Source organism: Glycine max, chromosome 7, assembly GCF_000004515.6.
Source record: "Glycine max cultivar Williams 82 chromosome 7, Glycine_max_v4.0, whole genome shotgun sequence".
Classification (NCBI taxonomy): Eukaryota; Viridiplantae; Streptophyta; class Magnoliopsida; order Fabales; family Fabaceae; genus Glycine; species Glycine max.
The window spans coordinates 40937227-40961475 of NC_038243.2; the positions used below are offsets into that span (position 1 = coordinate 40937227).

The window sequence follows — 24249 nt, forward strand, 5'->3', positions numbered from 1 at the left end:
ATCAGTTGACTAGTTCGGCAATAACCCGAACAGTTGACATTTATCTTTGTTTCTTATCAGTTGACTAGTTCGGCAATAACCCGAACAGTTGACATTTATCTTTGTTTCTTGTCAGTAGACTAGTTCGGCAATAACCCGTACAGTTAACATTTATCTTTGTTTCTTATCAGTTGGCTAGCTCGGCAATAACCCGGACAGTTAACATTTATCTTTGTTTCTTATCAGTTGGCTAGCTCGGCAATAACCCGGACAGTTAACATTTATCTTTGTTTATTATCAGTTGGCTAGCTCGGCAATAACCCGGATAGTTGATATTTATCTTTGTTTCTTGTCAGTTGACTAGTTCGGCAATAACCCGAACAGTTGACATTTATCTTCGATTCTGGTCAGTTGGATAGTTCGGCAATAAACATCTGACATTTATCTTTGTTCCTTTGTCGTCAGTGGCAGTTCGTCGTCAACCCGAACAGCTGACATTTATCCCCAGTAAAACCATGTGATCCCCAGTCGGACCCCGTTTCTTTAACAAAATCGGGTATCATTTTATTTTGTTATTCCCAGTCGAGCCATTTTCCTCGTCTTGCATTCATACTTGCATCGCAAGCATTCGCAACATTACATGCATAACAGTGCATTCATAGCATTTTGCAGTTGAATTGGTCAAAAATGGTGTACTCTGTATTTAAATCTCTTCGACCCGTCGCTTTAAAAGTTTCACTTTTAAATCTCCGTAACGAAGAGACTTAAATAGGGGCATCTGTCATACCCCATTTTTGACCCGTTTTTTAATTCTTTTTTCTCGTCTTTTAAGCCGGAAATTTCCGTCGTTTCAGATGAAATTTCGGCAGGGAGGTATTTTAAAATACCTCATTTTTGTTTCGAAGACGACCGTTTTTTATTCATTTATTTACTTTATTTTTTTATTCTTTTTTTTTTCTTATTTATTATTTTCTTCTTTTTTCCTTTTATTAAGTGTTTTTATTATTTTCGTTTTTATTAATATCGTTATTAGTATCTTCTTTTTATTATTTTATTTTTATTTTATTTTATTTTATTTTATTTTGCTGTTTTATATTTTGTTTTTTTCCTTTCCTTTTTTCCTTTTTCTTCTTTTCGGTCCTTTTTGGTCCAGGCCCAGAGGGGCGCTTCGTTTTTTTTTACCCTAATTCTGTCCTTTAAATACTGCATTAATTACTGTGCGTGTCAGGAGTGAATACGGACAGTCAGAGTGCCGGAATAGCCAAGCCACCACAAACCACCAACGCAGCCTCCCTCAGGCCACCACCCACCACCGTTTCACAAATCCGTACAAATCAACCACAAAAAAAACCAACAGAATCAAAATCCAAAACACATTCAACACCACAGATTCGTATTCCATAACCACAAATCACACGATTTGTACCCCAATCGTCACACAGATCACGGAAACCGAATCGGCATGAACCAAAATAATACGAATCCAGAACCATACACTACACGGTCCTAACTCACCAGTTACCAGCCCAAAACCATTTCAGCCCAGCCAAACGCGAAAGAAAAGGGTAGGATCCCATCCGTTTTGAGTTTAGATCTAGGCTTGCCGTGTCAAGTTTTTTGAAAACGAACCTCAGATTCATAACGAGTGAGGGAAGAGGGTTCGAGAGGTTTTTTTTTAAAAAAAAAAGGGGACTTGAGATACTCCGGCACGGTGGCGCCGCCAGCGGCCGCCGCGCCGGGGGATGTTCATGGCCGCAGGGAACTTCAGAAAGGAGGAAAGAGAAGAGAGAAAAATGAAGAAGAGAGAGAAAGAGCTTTTAAAAATGAAAAAACCGGCCCCAAGCCCTTATATAGAGGCTGGACCGGTTCGGTTTTTTCCTTGAACCAAACTGGTCCGGTTCTCCCCTTCTGGCCCGTTGGACTCATCTCTGGCCCACCTTCTTTTTTCTCTTCTTCTTCTTTTTTTCTGATTCCTACTCTCACCTCCCCTCTTCCGTACTGCACCCCCTTCTTCTTCTTCTTTTTTTTTTTTTTTTTTTTTTTTTTTTTTACGCGCCATATTTATTTTATGTCTTGCATTTTTTATTTTATGCCTCGCATTTTTTTTATTTTCTTTATATATTTTCCAGCACCATATTTAATTGTTTGTCTTGCATTTTATTTTTTTTTTCCAGCTCCATATTTATTTTTGTCTTGCACTTTTATTTTCTTTTTATTTTATGTACCCTATTTATTTTTGCCTTGTTTTGTTTTATTTTTTTTTTTTTTTTTTTTTCATATCTTGCTTTTTTTTAGCATCATGTTTATTTTCTGTATTGCATTTTTACTTTCGTTTTATTTTCAGCATCATATTTATTTTATGACTTGCATTTTTATTTTTCTTTATTTATTTTACGCGTCATATTTATTTATTGTTTTGCATTACATGCATTTTTATTTCCTTTTTAGCATATTTACTTTGAAGCATTTTCATTTTATTGCCAATTAGAATGTATCTAGGTCCAATGTAAATAAAAAATGAGAATCTGCACCGACACTCACATTTATTTTTATGTTTTCTGCCGAGGACGATCATGTAATTTGAACCGTATCCGAGGAAAAGGACCCTCACTCGATCCAACGTCATTTTAAGGGATCCGGCGCGTTTAGACTTATCTTTGCATAACTAAAGATCAAAAAGAAAAAAAGTCAAAACCCAAAAACTTTCCATAATCAAAATTTCAAAAAAAAGGGGGTCAATCTTTATTCTTTCTTAATCAAATCTTTAATCAATCTTTAATCAATCAAAACCTTTTTTCCAATTTAAAATCAATTGAACTCACTTCTTTTATTTCTTCTATGCCTTTTCGGCCTCTTATCTTTCCTAAACTCTTCTTTTTTTTCGAACTTTAAAATCAATCAAAACCAACCACTCGGATTTTTACCCCGAACTACATGATTTTGATCCCATTCGGGTATGTAGGCAAAAGACTTTGTCTTTCCAAATCAATAAAAATAAACAAAAACTTTTTTCTCCTTTCTTTTAAACCTATCTCTTTAATCTTTTCACACTTAAGCATTTATTTCCAAACAAATAATCAATTTAGCATAAAGATAAAATAAGCAAGAGGTTCCTATAGAGTACTATAGACGTTTAGGGTGCTAGTACCTTCCCTTTGCGTAACCAACCCCCGGACCTTTGATCTCTCAAAAAATAGGGTTTTTCGAGCTTTCTCCCTTTTCTTCGGAAAAATAAAAGATCGGTGGTGATCTTAAAATTGCGAGTCAACGCTAATCAATAGCTTGATATCCAAAAATCACCGCGACACATACCTCTAGGTTTCGGCCTAGTTGTGCGCTAGATATCTTGTCCATTAGTCGATGATAGGTAGCTCTGACATCTTTTAGTCTAAATGGCATAACTTTGTAGTAATAGTTTGTTGAATTGGTTATAGATTTTGTCTTGTCTTCATGTATCAGGCTCACCCTAATTTGATTGTAGCTTGAGTAGGCGTCAAGGAAACTTAATAAGGAAGTGTTCGACTGTGAGCAATAAGTATAGATAGGCAAAGGTGAGTGTAATGCTAAGAATTGAATGGGGGGTTTTTACTTGAGGGTTTCCCCCTTTTCATACAAACCTTTGTGGGCCTTGGATCGTGGGCTTTCATACAAGGATTACTTTTTAAATGAGGGTTAAGCAACCTAAATATTTCTTTCTCCTCAATAAAATCGTCTTGTTTTATCATGGGTTTAACTACTATGTTGTTGGGGCGGTTAAGGTCTTCTTGTGTTGAATACCTATTGGACAGGACCGAATAGAGATTATTGACCTTGTCGAATACCTATTTGATATACCTCCAATAATAATTTTTTTTTGGAATATGTGTGTATATAAAAATATATTTAAATATTTATTGACATATCTACTAACATACATTTATTAAAATTTAAACTAGATAATTAATAAGATATTACAAATTAAAAATAAATATAAAAAATTACTCATATAAATTATAAAATATAAATTTAAGACTGGTACAATGCACACATACTAAGCTTGTAAATCTTAAAAATATATTAATTTTTAGCTCAAAATTTAATTATTTTTTCTTTTGACAAATTTCTTACTAAGGCACAAATAACTGATCTTAAAAACTTTAATTATTTATAAACCCCTAAATCTAACTTATGTAACTTACAATAGATAAGGTACAAATAATTGACAAGTTAACTTGTTTAACTTGTGAAAAATTAATCCCATTTAAAGGGTAAACTATAAAGATTATCCATTGATTCAACCTTACTTTTCTCAATAAAGTCTAATCTATACACCATTAAAATTAGACCATAATTAATATGCTCTTTTTTTTTTATTACTGAAGACTATAATTAATATGCTAAAAAATATATTAAAGTAATTGTAAAAGAATACATCTATTTAAGAAAATTAAATTTAAAATTTAACTTAAAAAAATTATAGAACTTGAATTTAACTTGTTTTTTGACTACCGCTGAAACTATTATCTCCATGTGAAAGTGGTAGTAGTTACAATAACATAAGTTACAATAATAATAATGACAATGATAATGAACAACACAATTGTACATAAGGTTGTTAATAGTCAACTCCAAAGAGAAAACTGAATTGAAAAATAATTCTACTCATTAGTGGCCTCTTCTTATTCAAAATTATTTTTGAAGTGCCTACCACAAGAAATGGAATGTTAAATACATACTTTGGAAATCTATTCACTCACCCTCTGATTTGATTTGAGGTGGGAATATATGTTGTGTTGCATAATCATCTACAAGGTAATCATCATAATTAGAATATTTGACTCCCCAATAAGATTCCCGAAGTATTCCCACATCTTAATGGTTTTTTATTTAAAATTTAAAACAAGAAAACGAAAAAAGGCCCTAAACTGAAGAACGCCAACATTTCCTCTGAAACTCGTGTTGCCATAACTCTGATTTGCGTTTAACAAAGGAAATATTCTGAGATTATACTGACTACCGTTATGCGTATCCTTTGGATAAATTAATGCTGGTATATGTTACAAGAGCACATAAGAAAAATGTAAAAAAACTATCACAAAATTTTAAATAAGTTTCTTTTTCTCGAAGAAGGTCTTCAAGTGCCATAGTTGCATCCCTGCTACGGATAAACAGACAAAGAGCGAAAGCAAACTCAACCAGAACATTCTGCTGTTGGTTGTTCTGTTGAGTTCCTGCATTTCTTCTTCTCTGAAAATAAAAAAAGTAAAACAATAGTAAAAAAAGTGAATAGTGATTGTTACAATATCCCATGTCAATGTATTTAACTAAGTACATCAACTACAAAGCCTTATCATACTAACTGAAGACGGTTACATAGATTACACAATGTCATTTAACTCGATTACAGAATATATTTCTTAAGTATTTTGACAAAAATAAGAATAATGCTTGTTATAATTTCCTATGTCAATATATTGAATTCAAACATTTCAGCAATTGTGACATGCTTACCTTTCACGAAGATAAAACATCTCCTCATGAATGGAGGAAACAGTATCCTGCAACTTCTTTAGCTCTAGCTCCATTACCTGGTACGGGTGAATGAAATCAATGTAAGATTATTTTTTTTTCTTTTACCAAACATTATGTCAGAAAAGATTACAAGTAAATGAAAAATCAAAGAATCACGAGTTCAGTTACGCCTCAAGTGGCAAAGGGGTTGGATGGGGAGGCTTTGAGTGGGTTCTGATTTGCTCACGAATATGGCATAAATCTTAGTGATATTCACAGGATTACAGTGAACTCCAGAAACAACATTTGGAGTTTAGCAACCATTCAAGAAAGCCAATTTGTGAAATTGCCACTTATTTTTCTTTTTTGTTTGGCAACAAAAAGAGCCAACTACCACATATCAATCATATAAGTGGAAAGCAAACAAAATTTACAACTAGGGAAAACGAGTTACAAATTTGCAAGGATGATACGTTTATCCATTCAATATACATATCATACAGTCAAAAAGTTTTCCATAATTAGAAATAAAACATGCCCTATAGGCTTTACCATGATAAGAATTTCATCAGTAAAGCTACTCTCTGGTCCTATTATAATACAGATCTCTGTCTATCTAACTGGTAACTGACGTCAGACACTATTTGATAAAAAAAACTAACAATTAACAACACTTGCCGATAAAAAAAAAAAAAAACTATTTGGTCAATCAGATTAGATTGAGCTTCAGCCAGTAAATCTCACATAGGATACATTCGCCTCATATCAGATATGCTGCATAAGCTATGGGATGGACTAAAAGAGTCAACCTTTAATTTCCTTGGATGTACATGAGAAACACAATCAACGACAACAACAAAAGTCTTATCCTACTAGGTGAGATCCACTACATAGATCACGCAACACAACATCCTTATTAAAATTATTTACCATGAAATCTCTCTTAACAACTTCCTCCCATCACTAAATTAGAAAAGCAAAAATTGATATACAATACAAAACTACTTGAGCTACTTGTCCTACTTGTTTATTAATTTGAATTTTTCCCTGAAGCACACACGCTAATACCAAGTGTACTCCTAATCAAGGTTTTAAATTGTGGTCCGCAACTACAATTGCAGCTGTTGTATCATGGGTGGAGGCCGGCCCCATCAGCAGCAACTTTCTACAATTTCAAATTCCTAATCATCAAGAACCAGATCAAGTACCATGTAAAACATCCTAGCCTCAAATAATCTTGACACAAGCACAAATACCACATAGTAACACTGAATTTAGTCCAAATAAGCTCTCCTTAGAAAACTACTAACAAGTAAATCTAGCGAAACACAAATTCTATTTTTTCTTTTCCAAAATTTTCAGCAGCAAAACTAGATGGAACCTATCATACTAGAGGGCACAAATCACAATACCACAAAATTAACACCCACCCCCACAAAAAGACACCAAGGAAACAACACTATACTCAACAACCAAATTAACTAGTTAAGTGACACATAGCAGTGACTACTCTACTTAGCACTCACATCAACTTGGCCTTTTTTAGCAACATTAGACCAATCCTTGGCTGCAACACCCGTTTTCCAATCAAAATCCACAGTCAACGTTTCCACAGGGTTGTGATCCACAGCCCAAAAGCAAGTCATGTAATCTCCAGCCTCCACTGCCGCAAACGCAAAATGCCCCGTCTGAACGCGATCCCCGTAGTGATAGTTGTTCCCATAAGACGAAGTCACCTAACCCCAAACAAAAGAAACAAAAAAAAAAGACCCATTAACCAAAAATCACAGAACACGATCTGATTCGATACTGGGTAGTAAAAAGTTTCAATTTTTATTATTTTTTTGTTGTTGCAGTACCCTGACGGTGACTCTGTGGGAATCGGGAAGAGGCTGACCCTCGTTGGAGTTAACAATTTGGTACTTGCCCACGGTCATGGAATTGCTCTTGATGTCCTCGGAGATGCATTTGGTGTGCCCAGATTGGAGTTCGAATCTGAGGGATTCGGTTGAAGAAGAAAAGAGAACCAAAATTAGAAGAGAAAGGTGCACAAGGGGTTTTGTGTTTGAACCCATCATCATCATCATGATCATAGAGAAATTGATGTTTTGTGATTGAGCACTAATTAGGTTATGGGCGAAGAGATGGTGGAGAAGAAGATTTAGCTGAGAGAGATGATGAGAATTTAATAATGGTAAGATAATTGAAGTGTGCAACCAAACAAGGTGCCAATGCCAACCACTCTGGTGAAGAGAACAGCGAGGAGGTCAAGGTTTGGATCTTACGTGGTGGTATTTTATTGGATGATACACGTATTATTTTTCATACTCGAATGCCCGGTTTCGGGTGCACGAGGAGTGACTTGGAGAAGAAAGAAAGAAACTAGATGGAAAATAAATGATTAAAAAAATAAAATAAAATAAAAACATTTTGATGCATAGAAACAAATAAATAAATTTTATGCATTAATAACTTATAACCAAAAATTATCTTAAAATATACTAATATGAGGTTATGTTTTTGGGGTTTATTAATGTATATTTATTTGTTTCTTAATTGCAATACATTAACAAGTTATATAGTTATGAATTATCTTAAAATATAAGTTTATTAACATACTTTAACAAAAAAAATTAAATATATGTTAAAAATAATTTATTTAAATAAATATAAAATAATAAAAAAGAAAGAAATAGATAATGTAAAATATTTTTTATAATAATTAAAAAAATTATTTTAACAAATATTACTTACTTGTTATATTATTTTTATCATAAAAAGATGATTTTAATTTTAAATAATTAATGTCATTATTAAAGAAGTTTAGTAGTTGAATAAGTACGTGAATTTGTAGAAATAGATTAAAATTATCTATCCTTTATCTCTGTCCTTAATTCTTGTCTGACCAATGAATTTATGTCAACTCAATTAAAAAATACACGTCATCTTCCCCATCGTTTTAACATAGCTAAACCTATATTTTCAAACCCTCACATTTTCACTCCAAAGTCGAGTGAGATACATGGCTCGACAACTTGAATCTTGATGTTCATCAGAATTTCTCGTTGGCAGAACCTGGTTGTTGAAGTAAGAGCTTCAACTCCAAGGGCCCATCCACCCCTCTTAAAGTCATAATCTATTTTGTTTCCTCCAAAGTCATCTAAGTCACCCCCAATGACTTCATGGATGTCGTCCAGCGTCTCACTAAAGTGCCCCCCTACCACGAACCGTTTGTCAAACGTGAAGGCATGTCGTTGGTGGTGAGACTTGCCTTAATCAAGAAGATGAACCCATCGAAGAGCAAAAAGGCTTGTTCAAAGCGCAAATTACATGATGTGGATGTTGGAAGAGGGAGTCGAATTGGGTCAACATGCATTTTTGAAGAGAGATATTATTTCTCCCATGAAGTCACAAGTATTTAATATATTGATACCTAACCATTTTTGACAAAGTGACGACGATGAAGGGTATAACTTATACAAATTAGTTTCCAATCATATTGTTGTCGAAGCTGGGAACCTTGTCGGCACATCCGGGAATCTTGCCACCCATTTGGTAGAAGTGGTTATTGATATTTTATTGTAAATATAGCATAACTTTGGAGTGGAAATATTAGGGGATTGGAAATACATCAACAGGTTTAAGTTTGATGACATTAAAATGATGAGGAAGATTACATGTATTTTTTAATTGAGATGGCATAATTTCATTGGTGGGACAAGAATTGGGGACACCATAGGGGACAAGTGATTTAAATCCTGTATAAATGCCCTTACCTATCTTCAATTTCTAGAATAATAAAAAAATTAATGTCAAAAAAAAGTTTTAAACAATTAAAAGAATGTACACCTTTACCCTTCCACATTCAACATCCATTGAAAGAGCAAGTTTTTTTTTCCTTATGAGTAACAAAAGAGATGTTTTTTTTATTAATTTTTTTCCTTTGGTTTTCTTACACTCATCAAAATACAAGCTTAATTATTTTTGTATTTTTTTGTTTGGTATTTTATTATTTAATTCAATAATAAGATATTTTGATTCATCTTCTTTTAAAACGTTTTAATAAATTTTCTCACTTTTTTTAGACATAAACAAAATTTTACCCATGTTGCTTCTTAGCTTATATATTTGAATTTTGTTTGAAAAAAAGATGTGTTTTATTATAATAAGATGAAAGAAAGGAATTATATGAGTTTTAACAAATAAAAAATCAATAATTAAAACAGTACTTAGTAGGATTTAAATGTACTAAAGTGGGACCTTCAATAATCATGGGTTCATTGGCTAGTTGACTAAGCAAAGCAAGATTCTGTTGCATGAAGTTTAATAACTTTTCCTTTTCATTTTATATAATTTGAAAATTGCTTTCTTAAGAAGAATATTGATGTTCACTTCAAAAAGAAGAATAATATTTATGTATAGGTTTAAATTGTTTATAAATTGATTCAACTTTGTCATATGTCACAAAAGATAAATAAAAAAACTACAAATTAAAATAATCCGTTTCTTTGTCTCTCTTTAAAAAGTAGATCCATTCCAAATTATGGATGGAGTTTAGAAAATAAGGTCTCATGTAGTTGTGAGTTTTTTTTTATTTTTTTGGTTTTAAAACATAATGAGATTGAATTGTTTTTCTACTTAATTTTAAAATAATTTTTACCTTATTTTAAAAAAAATAGGTTTTTTGTTCTTGTTTTTAGTTTCACGTTAAGCCGACCCCACCTAGTGGGATAAGGCGTTGTTGATGTTGTTTTTAGTTTCACGCTAATCCTCACACTTTTTGTTCGCTCATGTTCTTCTCTCCTCTCCTCACGATCTTCTACATGTGCTTGAGAAGTTTGGTGCCTCTCTAATACCGGAACCATCCAATAGGAGAGAGAAAGACAAACCCTTTCATGGGCACCGTCCCTGTTTTGCTCATAGATGGAACCGTTTGGTATGCCCTTTTCGTTCATTATTTTCAACACTTCTAGAATTATTTCAACATTATTTGTCACTCTCCTATTCTCTTTTTCATTTATTTTTTTCAGCATTACTAGTTTCTCACAATTGATGTTAGAAAGCATGCCTTGGATTAATTGGTTGACATTAAAGGACAAGTTAAGAGAGAGGTGAATATATGTGGAAGTAAGGTATATGGTACTTTATTTTGCTCCATGAGTCATGAATTTTGACTTTCCTAGCCTTGCTCCCAAGTGTTTGATGAAATGTATGTGTACTGTATAGGTGGTGAGGTTGCATATTGGGAGGAGATGAAGAAGGATAATGCGTTAGGCAATGGAGTGGCCGAGATTTTAGGACAAATTGTTAAGTTCCGACGCAGCTTTGGGCAAGAAAATCCAGTGAGCGATGAAAAATTGAATTATTCAATGAGCAAATAGTTAAGCTAGCATGTCTTTTTGCAGATTAAAAAAAAATGCAAAGGCAATCTTATGAGGCAATTGGTTTCAGGGCATGTCCATTTTCTTCATGGGATCAAAGATAGCTTTATTAGTTGGATGTTTCTTTTCTTGGTGTGAACCTATAATTAAAAAGTCAATTATTACATTATAAGTATTAACCTTCTAGTTAATTTTGAAGAAATAAAAATCATATTCTTAAATCTTACCATCTCAAAAGCTGATTACATTCAAATCCAGAGGAACTACATGTTAAGCTCTACACGTGAATAACAAACTTTTGCAACTCTGGATGACCATCGTAAGATTCTTACCATTGTATTGGAGTCTTGTTTTTAAGTGCAGAAATTTATTGGATTGCAAAAAACCCACGTTGACTTTAAAGTCCTCAAACTGACCATCAATTATATACTTATTTTATCAATATCTCCCCCCACCATCCTTTTCAAGCATTCATAAAATCTTCCCTTAACCTCAAACTCAACTTTAAAACTGAGTGTAATGAAATATCAGGTTAAAGTAGTAGCTTGCACCGTTTTAATTTTAATCAGCAAAAAAGATAATAATATTAATAAGGGTACTAGAGGTACCCAAAGATACAAACAACAAATTAAGCAACCAAAATATATAAGTCACAACCCCAAACCGGTTAGTGAGCATTTATAACATCATGCGCACATAAATGTTAAATAACCAATTGCCACTCGCAAAAAAACCTACGTATGTAATTCTATAGCAAGAAAACTATCCATATTTGACAAAGTTATATACTCTTGTATTCTTTAGTAGCCTGCACTGTTCAAATGTCTATATATGCAATTGGATGTCCCACTTTTGATCAATGATCAATAAAGGAATGTGACTAAAGAATGAGAAGTTAAATTAATTTTGAAAATATAAACTAAGAGACTAATCCCTATAAAAATTGAACAAGAGAGTGTGAAAATAATTTACCTTTTTCTAATACCATTGAAATTAGTTAGGACATAGATTAAAGATTTTTCAGGACATATATTCTAAAATCTTCGTTGAGTATATCTTGTGTTGAGAACATATTATATGTGCATATCTGAGTGATAAGATTCAAAATTTATGTCTACATTGGGGGTGATTTTTAATTTTTAGTTTTGAAATTTTGAAAAATCAAAACCAATTTTTGTTTTAAGTTTTTAAAAAGTTGTTGCAAATTGAATATGAAAAAAAATAAGTCAATTGTTCTATCTCATCCCATTCCATTATGAAATCATACAATATAAAAAAATATTGATATATAAAATAATTTAAAAAATAATTAAAAATTCTGAAAAAATAAAAAATAGTAAAATTAAACCTTCTAAAAAAATAATAAAAATGGTAAAATTTTATTAAAAAAAATCTACAACAAAATATATATTTTAAAACTATAAAAAAACACAAATATGACTTCAACAACAATAATAAATATATATAAACAATTGATTCCACAATTTGTGTTTAGATTCTATAAAGCAAAAAATTACACATGAATAAATAATAACATCATTGAAAAATAACATATTATTTGATTAACCACGTAAAAAAGAAAAGTGTGTAGGTTTAAATATTCCAAAGTGCATGTCATAATAATAAGAACTACTACAATACATAAATAAACCTTAACAAACTAATTAACATGAAAGTACTTCATATAATGAAAATTGTAGCACTACATCGTAGATCAATCAATAATTATGTTGAACCTATAATTAAACAACAATAAACTAACAAAAGATAAAGAAATTATAGAAAGATACACTTACTTGATTCCAAGGTAGTTCTTTAAGTGTTTGGGATGCAAGTATGTCTCCTAAGGGAAAAAACATATGCAATAACTTTATGATGTTTTTCTTAAATGGATAAAGAAATTTATTAGAATACTTCAACATACATACAAGAGAAAGAAATATATTAAAAAAAAAGTAGCTTACATGTGATTTAATAAGGATTATAACTAATGCTAAAGGATTTTAGAAAGTAAAAATCAGAACTAATGTTAAGGATGTTACAACAAAGCTTGAAGCCCCTAGTTTTAGTTTTGGTTTGATAATTTTGTAATGCCTAATATGTTTTAATAGGTGAAACATTTGTATTGAATGTTTTAAACTAGACATGTATGTGATATAGTTTTAATCTTTTTCATACTTGAAGTAGATGAAGATTTCTTATTCTCTAAGTTTCGTAATAATTTACTTCTACTTGAAATTTGGCTAGTAGCATCAAATTAATCGATTGTCTCATTTGATAATCGAATGTCCAAGCTAGTTTTAGAAGAAGGAATGATCTGCAACTTAGGATAATCAATTATCCCAATTGATAATTGATTACCCAGCTCCAGGAAACAAAGAGAAGTTTTCTATGTGATTCTATAATCAATTACCACACATGATTATCGATTATCCGGTCAGCACATAAGGAACATAAATTCTCATATTGAAACAAATTAATCAATTATCCTTTTTGATAATCGATTAACTAGTTTTTAGAAATACAAAACAAATGGGATTTTGACGAATTAATCGATTATCTAGTTTTATAATCGATTATATTTGTTTTAACTGTCAAAATTTATAAAAATTCCTATGTGTTTTCTTTTTAAAAGACTTTTGATTCGTTCAGATTTTGAGAAAAACATTTTTAAGAGAGTCAGATGTTGATCAAAGAATCACTCATTTTATAATCATGAATTGATCAACTAGTGAAGAAATATTGAAGATGAAAGATCTACACATTTTAGGTGTATTCAATCTTTTGTCTTTTATTCTTTTAGATTGTGATCTTTGGTTAGGGTTACCAGAGATGTTAAAGAATTGATAGGGTTTCAATTCTAGATCTTTTCTTGTAGGGTTCAAGAGAAAGATTTGTTTTTTATTTGAATTGTGTGTGCATAGTTTTGTACTAATGTTTTCTATATAGTGGAAGTTCTAAGAAGACTTAGAACAAATTGGATGTAAGTCTGAATCGGATTGAACTACTATAAACTCTTGTGTGATCATCTTATTCTTTATAACTTTGAGTTTTGAAATCATCTTGGGAGTGGAATTGTTTTTAAGGGTCATCATCAAAGTTTTTGTTTTCTAAAGATCTTTCTGCTAAAGATTTTGAAAGAATCTATTCAACCCCTCTTCTAGATTCTTGTCTAGATCCAACAAAGGATTTAAGAAAAAAACACTTTTATGATTTCAAAAGCTAAACACTATAGTTATAGAAAACAAGGACTGGCCTCTATTTTTATCTGTTCCTATAATGCATTTAGTGGCTTTCAACTAGCCAAAAACTCACTTGGATAACATGTAGAGCACATAGGAGTACATAATATTTGTTCTTATCACACATTCTACACAAAGATTAATAAACATGTAACAGAAAAGGGTGCGGTGCCTAGTGGCTAGAAACCCTCCCAGGATTCCAATTCCCAGAACATGGAATGTAGCAAACCTAAAATGTTACAACAACTAAACTAAGTCGGGTTAACATATATTTTCTTTTGCAGGGAATGGGTGGCATATATTATGCCCTTACATTACTTTAAAAGCAATTGAATAAAATGAGAAATTATGCTCCACAATAATCAAGACTCACTCAAATAATGGATTCGCTCATACCAAGGAGAAATCGTTTGAAGATTGGAACCCTAATAATTGATTCACTCATACTGGTGATAAATCGTTTAAAGACTCAAACCCTTGTAATTGATTCACTCATACTTAGGAGAAATCATTTGAAGACTCAATCCTTGGCAATTGATTTGCTCATACCCGAGAAATCCCTTGAAGAATAAAAGCATAAACGTACAAAGCAGATAAACAAAGCGATGACACAAAGTCATACAAAATCGATAATATTTCAACAATGAGAAAAGAACATTGTATTGGTAACATTTCTTCAAATACTCATCATGTTACACACACACACACACACACATACACACATATTATAAGATCAATACTTTGTAAATTACAGGAATATGTTTACTCTTGATGAGAATAAAACAAAAACCAAGTAACCTCAGTCATCATCAACAATTCTATAACCAAGGGATGCAACTCAAGCAAATCTTCAAAGCGTTGACTTCTACCAAGAGAAGTAAGTCAAGCTAGTTCACATTGACGTGAGACAAATATCCAACATCAAAGTAATGGGAGAAAGCCAAAACAAAAAGTAATGAATCTAGTGGCACTCCAACCCTAGACATAAGCCAATAACCAAAGAAGGAAGAAAGGGTGACACTCTATAACCTTATCAGCATCATACCTCGAGAAACCACTCCGACCATGAAATATACACCTTTGAAAAATAAGACGTCAAACCCAAACTCGGGGTCTAGTGGACTTGCACTTTCCAGGGAATGGCTTCCAAAGTATACAATAGGAACCATAAAGGGGAATCAACCATCATCCTACATAGTCCAAGGCTAATGAAAAAGTGTGTGTGAATGCATATCATGCAGGTTTTGATGATGCCAAAGTATTACCTAAAGATGGTTGTCATCATCAAAAAGGGGGAAAATGTGAATCATGCAGGTTTTGATGATGTCAGAAAGAATTTACTTGATAATGATTGTCATCATTAAAAAGGGAGAGAATGTAAATGTATGGATATAGGTTTTGATGATGTCAAAGTATAATCAAACAAGATTGCTTCAAGATTAATTCAAGGTTAAGCAAACAAGATCATGAAAAAGATAAGGCCTTAGTTTATTTATTAAAAGAATCTCACTAATTGATCAGTTTTGGCCTCAAACAAATTATTTTCAAAAACTCAAGACACTGGTAATTGATTACCAGACATTGTAATTGATTACTAGAGACAGATTACAAATGAGCTTTTCAAAAAGGGTTTTGAAATTGGAATTTTGAATCTTGTAATTGATTACCAGCAACAACACTTCATAAAACACTTTGAAAAGTCATAAAAAGACACATCTCTTCAAATCTTTTTGAAAAGGCACAATGGGCCTATATATATGTGTGTTTGACTTCAAAAAAAAAGAGAGAGATTTTTAAAGAGAACTTAATTGTCAAATCCTCTCTAAACAACTCTTGGTCAAACACTTGTAAATCTATTGAGAATTCTTCTAGGAACTTCAATTTGTATCATCTACTCTAAAGGAGATAAATCTTTCTATTCATCTCATAAACTCAGTTGTAATCAAAAGACTGTTTGTTTCTTGGATTATGAGAATCTTGAACACAAGGGTAAGGGTCCCAAGGTGTGTTCAAAGTCTATAAAGGATTTACAAAGAAAGGGGAAAATCTCAAGTGGGTTGCTTGAGGATTGGACATAGGCACGGGAAGTGGTTGAACCAGTATAAATTGAGTTTGCATTTCTCTCTTCCTTTATCTCAGTTATTTTACTGCAATTTACTTTGTCTTGCGCATTTAAAAGAACATTGTTAAATTGATTGTTTCTTCTTCTTCTTCTTCTTCTTCTTCTACATTTTGAGCCTATCATATATCATTTAAAAGGGGGATAAAATTTGTTAGTAAGAAATTTTGTAAGACTTAATTCACCTCTCCTCTTAAGTTATTGAGGCCACTTGTCCAATAGTGTGTAGGTTCAATAGAAAAAACAGTCAGGACAACATGAAGACCACTTTCAATTATACAAAACACCTTGACGAAAATGTGATTTGTGCATGGATTCTAAGCATAAGGAAGGAATGAAAAAGAAGACAGAGGGTTTGCTTTAGTATCGTCATTAGTTATCAAAATACCTTGAACTTGGAGAATTCAAAAAAAAGTTCAAGGTATTTTGGATAATTGAGGAAGAGAGAAAACCAAGAAGGAAAAAACTGAAAAAAGATATAGTGAGTAAAGAAGCAACTCGAATTTATGAAAATCCAATTTTGTCATTAAAGCCAACAAATAATTCCGATGAACCCTCTCATAAGCCTAACTAATGTCAATCTTAAGAGCAACTTCACCTATTTTACCTTTGGATTTGCATTTCATATGGTGAATGATTTCATAGACAAAAATTATCTAGGATAGACTTGCCCTTTAAGAAAGTAGATTGCTCCAAGGATTTACATAGTGAGATAAATCTAAAATCTTTCTTTTATCAACACTTGATAATATTTTTTTAGACTTAATAACAAAAAAAAAATATTATCATCCATTTATCACAGGGTCTTACCATAGATTTGAGACTTATTTTGGACTATTCTTTTTTTCATAGCTTACTGATTTCTTAGTCCTAACCTATTTCCTAAAAGATAGGAGTTGGCCTTTATTGTTACATAAGATAAGTTTAGGCGTGTTTGATATAAAGGAAATAAATAATATTAAAAATAATTTTTGTATTTTTTTTAAGATTCACACTTTTTACAATATTTTTTAATTTATTTATTTTCATCGTCAACATCAAACACATCTTTAATAACTAAGATTTCTGTTTAAAACACCCAAATTTTCAAATGAAAAGTTAATTTTATCCTACAACAAAATGCATCATAATTCACAACGTCAAATTCATGCAAAGGTGGATCAGAGTGTGAGAGAGAAGACGAACATCTTTCTAGAAATAGACAACGCTAGTTTCCATTGAAATTGTCAGGTGGAATAAAAAGCTAGAAAAAGAAACAAGGTTTTCCCCGAAAAGGGAATAGAAATGCATGAATCTTCAATGTTTGTTTGATTCTTCCGATTTAATCCTCCTCGTCACTTTCAGATCTTTTCTTAGATCTTTATTTCTTGTTCTCCTTGTCTTCTTTCGCGACAACAAACCTCTCCCTTTTCTCTTTTCCAAACACTTTCTCCCTCTTTGATCTTGAATAAGACCTTCAAATTCTGTTCAACCAATTGGGGGGGCATAAAAAGATCATGTTTTGAGCCTCGCCATCAATCTCGCTCTTCAAATTCAATTCTGGGCCGGTTTCAATTTCTTCAAAAGCCGCGAAAAGTGCAGATTCACTTCGTCGCAGTGTTGTTTGTATCTGGGTAGGTCTTCAATTTCATGTTATTTCAATGCACTGTTCATGAATGAATGAATGAGTATCTTTTTTGCGTTTCTCTTGTTTTGTTATTGTGCTGATTTTGGTGTTATGTGAAGGTACTTGTGGTGATGAGGTGGCAATGAGGTGTGTGGCAGAGGAATGGAGGGTATTCAGGTGAGGTGCGATAAGCTTCAGGGTGGTGTGATTCAGAGGAGCCGTTTGCGGGTTTGGTTCATTCGAGTGTGTTCAAGCATTGTGCTGTGGACATGTCTGGTTCAGTTGGTGACAGTGAGTGAATTATGGCATTCTCATTTCTTTTTGGGGATCAGTAGTCGAATATATCACACAAATCAAAGTCCTCTTGAAGCGCAAAATGAACTTGCTCAACCACCCCCACCTTTTCTTCCCGCAAGTTAGTTTTTTTTTTTTTTTACCTCATACATATCTGTATCAGCAAAGTTATTGATGGGTTAAATATGCTTAGGTCCTGTTTTTGGACAAACTTTTCCATAAACACTTTCAGAAGAAGAAAATAAGGTAAAATGACCTGAGCTTCTCTCATAAGCTAAAATCAATTTGTGCACTTTAGCTTTTGGAGAAGTTAAATGAGAGGATTTTTATGAAAGTTAAGTGCATAAGTTGATTTTAGCTTATGGGAGAAGCTCAATTCATTTTAGCTTCTTATTTTTTTCTCCTATAAGTATTTATGGAGAAGTATATCCAAACAGAGCCTATGATGTGGGTTTGGAGAAGTGTAGCTTTGGTTCTGTAATGATGCAATCATGCAACCTTATGTGTGATGTAATTGAGCAATGAAATCCACATTGTTGAATTTGTGGTATATTTGCTGTTAGGAGGTGATGATCATGCTTAGCTGAAAGTTGGTACTGATTACTGAATGTAATCAGTTGGTAGACCCTTTTAAGAAATTTTTTTTTTTTGGATTGGTGCTTGTTTTGAAGTAGATTTGTGGATTGTACAATCAGTTAGGAGGAAGAATGAAAATATGCCTTAAAATTCAAATGTAGATGTCATAGTAAATTATGAGTTATGAGGTCAATATTAATTGGTTGACATTTACCATCATGTTTAGTGGACTCCTGCCAAAGATGACTTGTTTTGTAGTTTATACTGTTTATTGCCTTCGAAAACGACAATCAAGTTATATTCTTCTTGGTGAGGTCAGCTACATAAATCAATTGATGCCATTGGGTTCTACCTTGTTAAATATATTATATTATCTTTGTGAATATAGAAAGCTAGAAATTAGGGATTTCCTTTTATTTCCTTTCCATGTATCCTTAATTACGTTGATTCCCTTGTGATTATAAATAAGATCAGTTTGTGTTGGATTACACACAATTCCTGTAATATAGTATCAAAGCCTATTCTATATCCATTAAACGGGCCACCCACCATCCATGCACCAAGCCCAAAAGTGTTGGGTGTGAGGGGGTGTATTGGGAAAAAACCCAAGTTCCACACCGGCTAGAGATAGTGGCAAGATAGAATATATAAGTGGAGGCCAACCCTCACCTCATAAGCTAGCTTTTGGGATTGAGTTAGGCCCAAATCCACATTCTAAGATACCTAAAACCAAATTTTGATTCTTCCTCTGCAGTCTGCTCCTATCTTATTCTCATTGAAGCCTATGTTGGTCTTCTTCTCGCATAACCAAACCACCTTAGGACGATATCCCTTCCATCTTTTCTTGTATGTCCACTGATCCACCTCAGTTTTCTCATCTCAACTACACTTATAGTTGGCTCTTGTTAGCACTTCACTGCCAGTGTTCACTGCCAAACAGTATTTCTGATTCTATAGCTGCTCAGTAGAATTTTCCTTAAATTCGTTGGCATTTTGCGCTCACAAATTATACTTGAACTCTTGAAGCAATGAAGCATTTATCCTTTTCTTACCAAGCTTGAATTCTGAATGTGATATCCACATCAACCTCCATATCACTTAATGGAAATTGGAAAGCAAATAAGACTGTAACTATAGATTCCCTTCTTTACACTTGCATCTTTTAATTCATGCATGTAAGGGATTTGGCTCCTCTAAAGTGAAAGAGAATAAAGTGAGAAGCTATGGCCATCGATTGAGAAATCAACAGTTGAGATTTTGATTAAATGCATGCAAATGTATAATAAATTACGATCCGGTTCAAATTTTACCTATTGATTTTCTAATCAACAGTTATAACATCTCATTGTACTCTCTAAAGTGAATCTTTCACTTTAGAGGAGCCAAATAGTTTACATGTACCATTATAAGTTGAAACTAAAAAGAGCATTGTTGCAAAACATTACATAAAACTCAATTTCTAGCTTTTATGTTACCATTTAACTTATTCTGTATATTAATTGTAATATATTTGTATGTACTCACTTGAGGCAGTTTGCTGGTGACTTGTACATTTTGTTTGGATACTAATATTATTGATCGTTGCCCAATTGCTGGATCAAAATTGTGTCTTGTTGTTTCAGACGGGCTCCCACCTCCCATGAACATCCTAGTTGCCTCATCTTTTGATTTTCAGTATTATGTATTCTTAATATTCAAAACAACTATGTGAATGAGTATATGTAATATAAATCAAGGCATATTAATTGATGGTTTGGTGGATAGGGTATTAGTTGTACTTTATACTATTCTTACACCTTTTGGTAAATATTAAAGCCTTATGACCTGAAATCTTTCAGGAAATTATACAAGTAATGGTTTTCTAAGAGTGTCCTGCAATGGGGGTTTAAATCAAATGCGTGCAGCGGTTTGTACTTCCTATTCTATTATTTCTCTGTTCCTATTCTATGATAATCTTAGATGTTCATTTAGCAGATTGGCATTTCAGATTTGTGACATGGTGACAGTTGCTCGACTGTTGAATCTCACATTGGTTGTTCCAGAGCTTGATAAGAAGTCATTTTGGGCAGACCCTAGGTATATCATTTGTTTTATAAAAATTAAGAGTATTATCTAATTTGGCCTGCTTATCATTTTAAAGTTTTGTAGTTTTCTTTTTGCAGTAATTTTGAGGACATTTTTGATGTGAGACATTTCATTGATTCTCTACAAGATGAAGTTCGAATAGTAAAAAGAGTGCCCAAAAGGTTTAGTAGGAAAAGTGGATACTCTACCCTGAAGATGCCTCCTGTTAGCTGGTCAAATGAAAAGTATTACTTGGAGCAGGTCAGCAGATTGTATTAGTTGCATTTGAGCTAAAATTATGTACTGTATGTTAATCAGGCTTTTTCTTATATGGTAATTTAAGGTTTGAACAATGATTGATTAATGATTCTTCAGCTTAACTTCTAAGACAATGATGTTTATCATCTTCGGACTCTGCATTTTTAACATTTTAGTCTAAGGGAATACCATGTTTTGTGCTCAGGTTGCTTTTGATGGGTTAGTTTCCTGTTAGTTAGACCCCCGTCAAATTTATATTTTGAGGTTCTAGTTTTACTGTATATACAGTTTTATTTTTCCAGTATTCTAACATTTCCCTAACTTTCTTTCTGTGTACATGGGAGTTTTTAGGAATGTCTTAGAACAGTTAATTTTTGTGATTGTAGGATTGTAATGGTCATAGATATTTGTATATGATGATGATGATGATGATGATGATGATGGTGAGGCAGATGACAAATGTCAGAAACTGTATTCTTGTCAAATTAAATGGGACTTTCCATATTATGGATATCTATTCTGAATCATAATTTTCACATTGCTAGTTACGAACTTATGCTGTAGATTTGTACTCTTGATTTTATTATTAGATGCGCCTAGACTATAAAACAGTGATCATTTGCATATAAAATAGGAGTTCCACAATATTGCTAATATTTGTCTCAATAATAAATTGCCTCTCTACTTTTTTTTACACCTGTCTGTAGTGGGAGGGTGAGACAATGGCTAATTAAGGATTTTCTTCCATATGACTTCTTTTCTTTTCAAGTTTTTGTTTCTCTTTATGAATGTCCATGAGTTTTTGCCTGTTTGATCTTTACTGAAATGCTTGACACTCCCCCCCTTTTCTCCCAAAATAATTGATTCTTCCATCAAGGCTGGCAGTTATCAACTGAGAATTGGTAATCTGTAAATTACTAGATGCATTATTACTGACTTTTACTTTAGAGAGGGAATGACAGGATACGGAAGACATATGTTGAGGGTTTTATTGATTGTATTATCAGAATCATATAATAATAATTACAATTAGAATGGAGAAATTCAACTTATCAAATGAATAGGTATCGGTTTATACAAATATTACAATTTATAGATATGGGTGGCTTCTAGTATTTTAGCACCTAAAATGAGTAGATTCTGATGTAGCAAAATCCACTTCCAAAATAGCACTTAGCAATCAAGTGTGTGTAAGTTATATAATTATACATTTTCTATATTCTCTCCCTCACTAATCTTGAGTAGTGCATATCTTGAGTTTAATTCAATGCTGTTGACTCCACACTGCAGATTCTGCCACTTTTTGGCAAGCATAAGGTGGTACATTTCAACAAAACAGATGCACGTCTAGCAAACAATGGTCTCCCACTTGATCTACAGAAACTTAGGTGTCGTGTAAATTTCCAGGCATTGAAATTTACTCCTCAACTTGAGAATTTGGGCCAAAAATTGATTCGGATACTTCGTGAAAATGGACCCTTTCTGGCATTGCATCTGAGATATGAGATGGATATGCTGGCTTTCTCAGGTTGTACGCATGGTTGCTCTATTGAAGAAGCTGAGGAGCTCAAGCAGATGAGGTATTTATGTTTCATGTTTTGGCAGTTTTGCTGTACATATACTTATGGATAGGTTTTATTGAGAAATAGGTGCTTCTTATCTGACAGTTTCTGGGGAAGATGTGGATCACTATAATTGTTTTTTTATCATATACTTATGGAATTTTGCATATTTCTACAATTAGACATTAGTGGTTACCTTAATTAAAAATAAATATTCCTGTGATCAAAGTTATTTGTAATGAGCTGGAACAAGAGGGATCTTTCTCACAAAATTTTGATCTTGCCTGTGTAATTCAGGTATGCATTCCCTTCCTGGAGAGAGAAGGAGATAGTTTCTGAAGAAAGGAGATCACAGGGTCTCTGTCCTTTGACTCCAGAGGAGTCTGCCTTAATTCTGCAAGCCTTGGGTTTTGACAGGGAGACACCAATATATATTGCAGCTGGTGAAATTTATGGTGGTGAACATCGATTAGCACAACTCAGAGCTGCATTTCCAAGAATTGTGAGTTCACCATTAACACCCCCCACCCCACCCCATCCTTTCTGTTTATATTTTGATTCTTCTATATTTGATATAATCAAGGTAGTTATAATGAAGAACCTACTGGGTCAAAAATTGGTTGCCCATGGATTTTCCAGTTAATGTGAAAAAAATGGTTCAAATTGAAACATAGTGGGATCACATGACCCATTGATCCTACTGTTTTACTTGACGATCCCACTAATTCACCAAAAAAGTGTTAAGCTGAGATCAGGATTGCAAACTGTGGCAAAGATGGTAAGATCTTAAAAATTGAAAACACAATTTTAATTTTCTTGGATATAATAAAATGCTATAATGGATTTTGGGGGATAAGCAAAACTGTCCATTTACAGATCATATCACAAATATTACATGACATTCAACTAAATACTTTCGAAAGATATTTCATATGCTTTACCTACCTGATCTACATTATGCATTCTCTCCCTTAGCATGGTTTCTGTCCATCTCATAAAATTCTTTTGACTTTTAGGTTAAGAAAGAGACATTGCTGGTCAATGATGAGTTGCAGCAGTTTCAGAATCATTCATCACAAATGGCAGCTTTAGATTTTATGGTTTCAGTAGCCAGTAACACCTTTGTTCCTACGTATTATGGTAACATGGCAAAACTTGTGGAAGGCCATCGCAGGTGTGCATGCACTCTCTTGCTAGTTGCAATTTGATTTTATACAGAAGGCTAAAAACATCCTTAAAAACAAAATTCTAATCAGTCCTCCTGCAGGTATTCTGGTTTTAAGAAATCCATCTTATTGGATCGGAAAAAGCTCGTAGAATTGTTTGACATGCATCAAAATGGAACCCTTCCATGGAATGAATTTTCAAATGCTGTTCGACAGGTTCATGAAAAAAGAATGGGACAGCCAACTCATCGGAGAGTCGATGTAGACAAGCCGAAGGAAGAGGATTATTTCTATGCCAACCCTTATGAGTGTCTGTGTGAGGGAACAAAGTGTGATGACTTGCTAGGTCCTCTTAACTCTAGTCAAATACGATGAGTAAAAGCTGTCAAATGTAAAAAGAAATGTACACTTCTTCCCATCCACAAGTTTAAAAGAGGAATTTATAAATTGCTCCTTCCCACTTAATTGTGTAAGTGCTGTACACACGATGACCTTTATAAGTATGTACACGT

At 32.9% G+C, this 24249-nt stretch overlaps 2 protein-coding genes and 1 long non-coding RNA gene across 4 annotated transcripts; 2 read left to right on the plus strand and 1 right to left on the minus strand.

Annotated features, from left to right (window-relative positions):
• Positions 1–4899: 4899 nt before the first annotated feature.
• Positions 4900–7738, minus strand: LOC100817584 (transmembrane emp24 domain-containing protein). The gene is made up of 4 exons (NM_001255662.3): positions 7329–7738; positions 6996–7205; positions 5470–5546; positions 4900–5205 (listed from the first exon to the last, which is right to left on the minus strand). Exons 1-4 carry the CDS (start codon positions 7560–7562, stop codon positions 5061–5063), a joined length of 666 nt encoding a protein of 221 aa, NP_001242591.2. The 5' UTR covers positions 7563–7738; the 3' UTR covers positions 4900–5060.
• Positions 7739–10249: 2511 nt separating this feature from the next.
• LOC102667231 (uncharacterized) lies at positions 10250–11041 on the plus strand. Its single transcript, XR_415292.4, has 3 exons — positions 10250–10405; positions 10500–10601; positions 10696–11041. It is a non-coding gene; the product is annotated as an uncharacterized lncRNA (long non-coding RNA).
• Positions 11042–17296: 6255 nt separating this feature from the next.
• On the plus strand, positions 17297–24184 carry LOC100818652 (rhamnogalacturonan I rhamnosyltransferase 1). Of its 2 annotated transcripts, XM_003529423.5 has the most exons (9): positions 17297–17824; positions 17937–18232; positions 20526–20593; positions 20675–20763; positions 20850–21012; positions 22300–22589; positions 22869–23073; positions 23588–23745; positions 23839–24184. In XM_003529423.5, exons 2-9 carry the CDS (start codon positions 17980–17982, stop codon positions 24110–24112), a joined length of 1500 nt encoding a protein of 499 aa, XP_003529471.1. In that variant the 5' UTR covers positions 17297–17824; positions 17937–17979; the 3' UTR covers positions 24113–24184. The 2 variants fall into 2 exon arrangements, with proteins under 2 accessions (XP_003529471.1, XP_040873337.1); XM_041017403.1 differs by having other exon boundaries at positions 17301–17824; positions 20526–20763.
• The last annotated feature ends 65 nt before the right edge of the window (positions 24185–24249 follow it).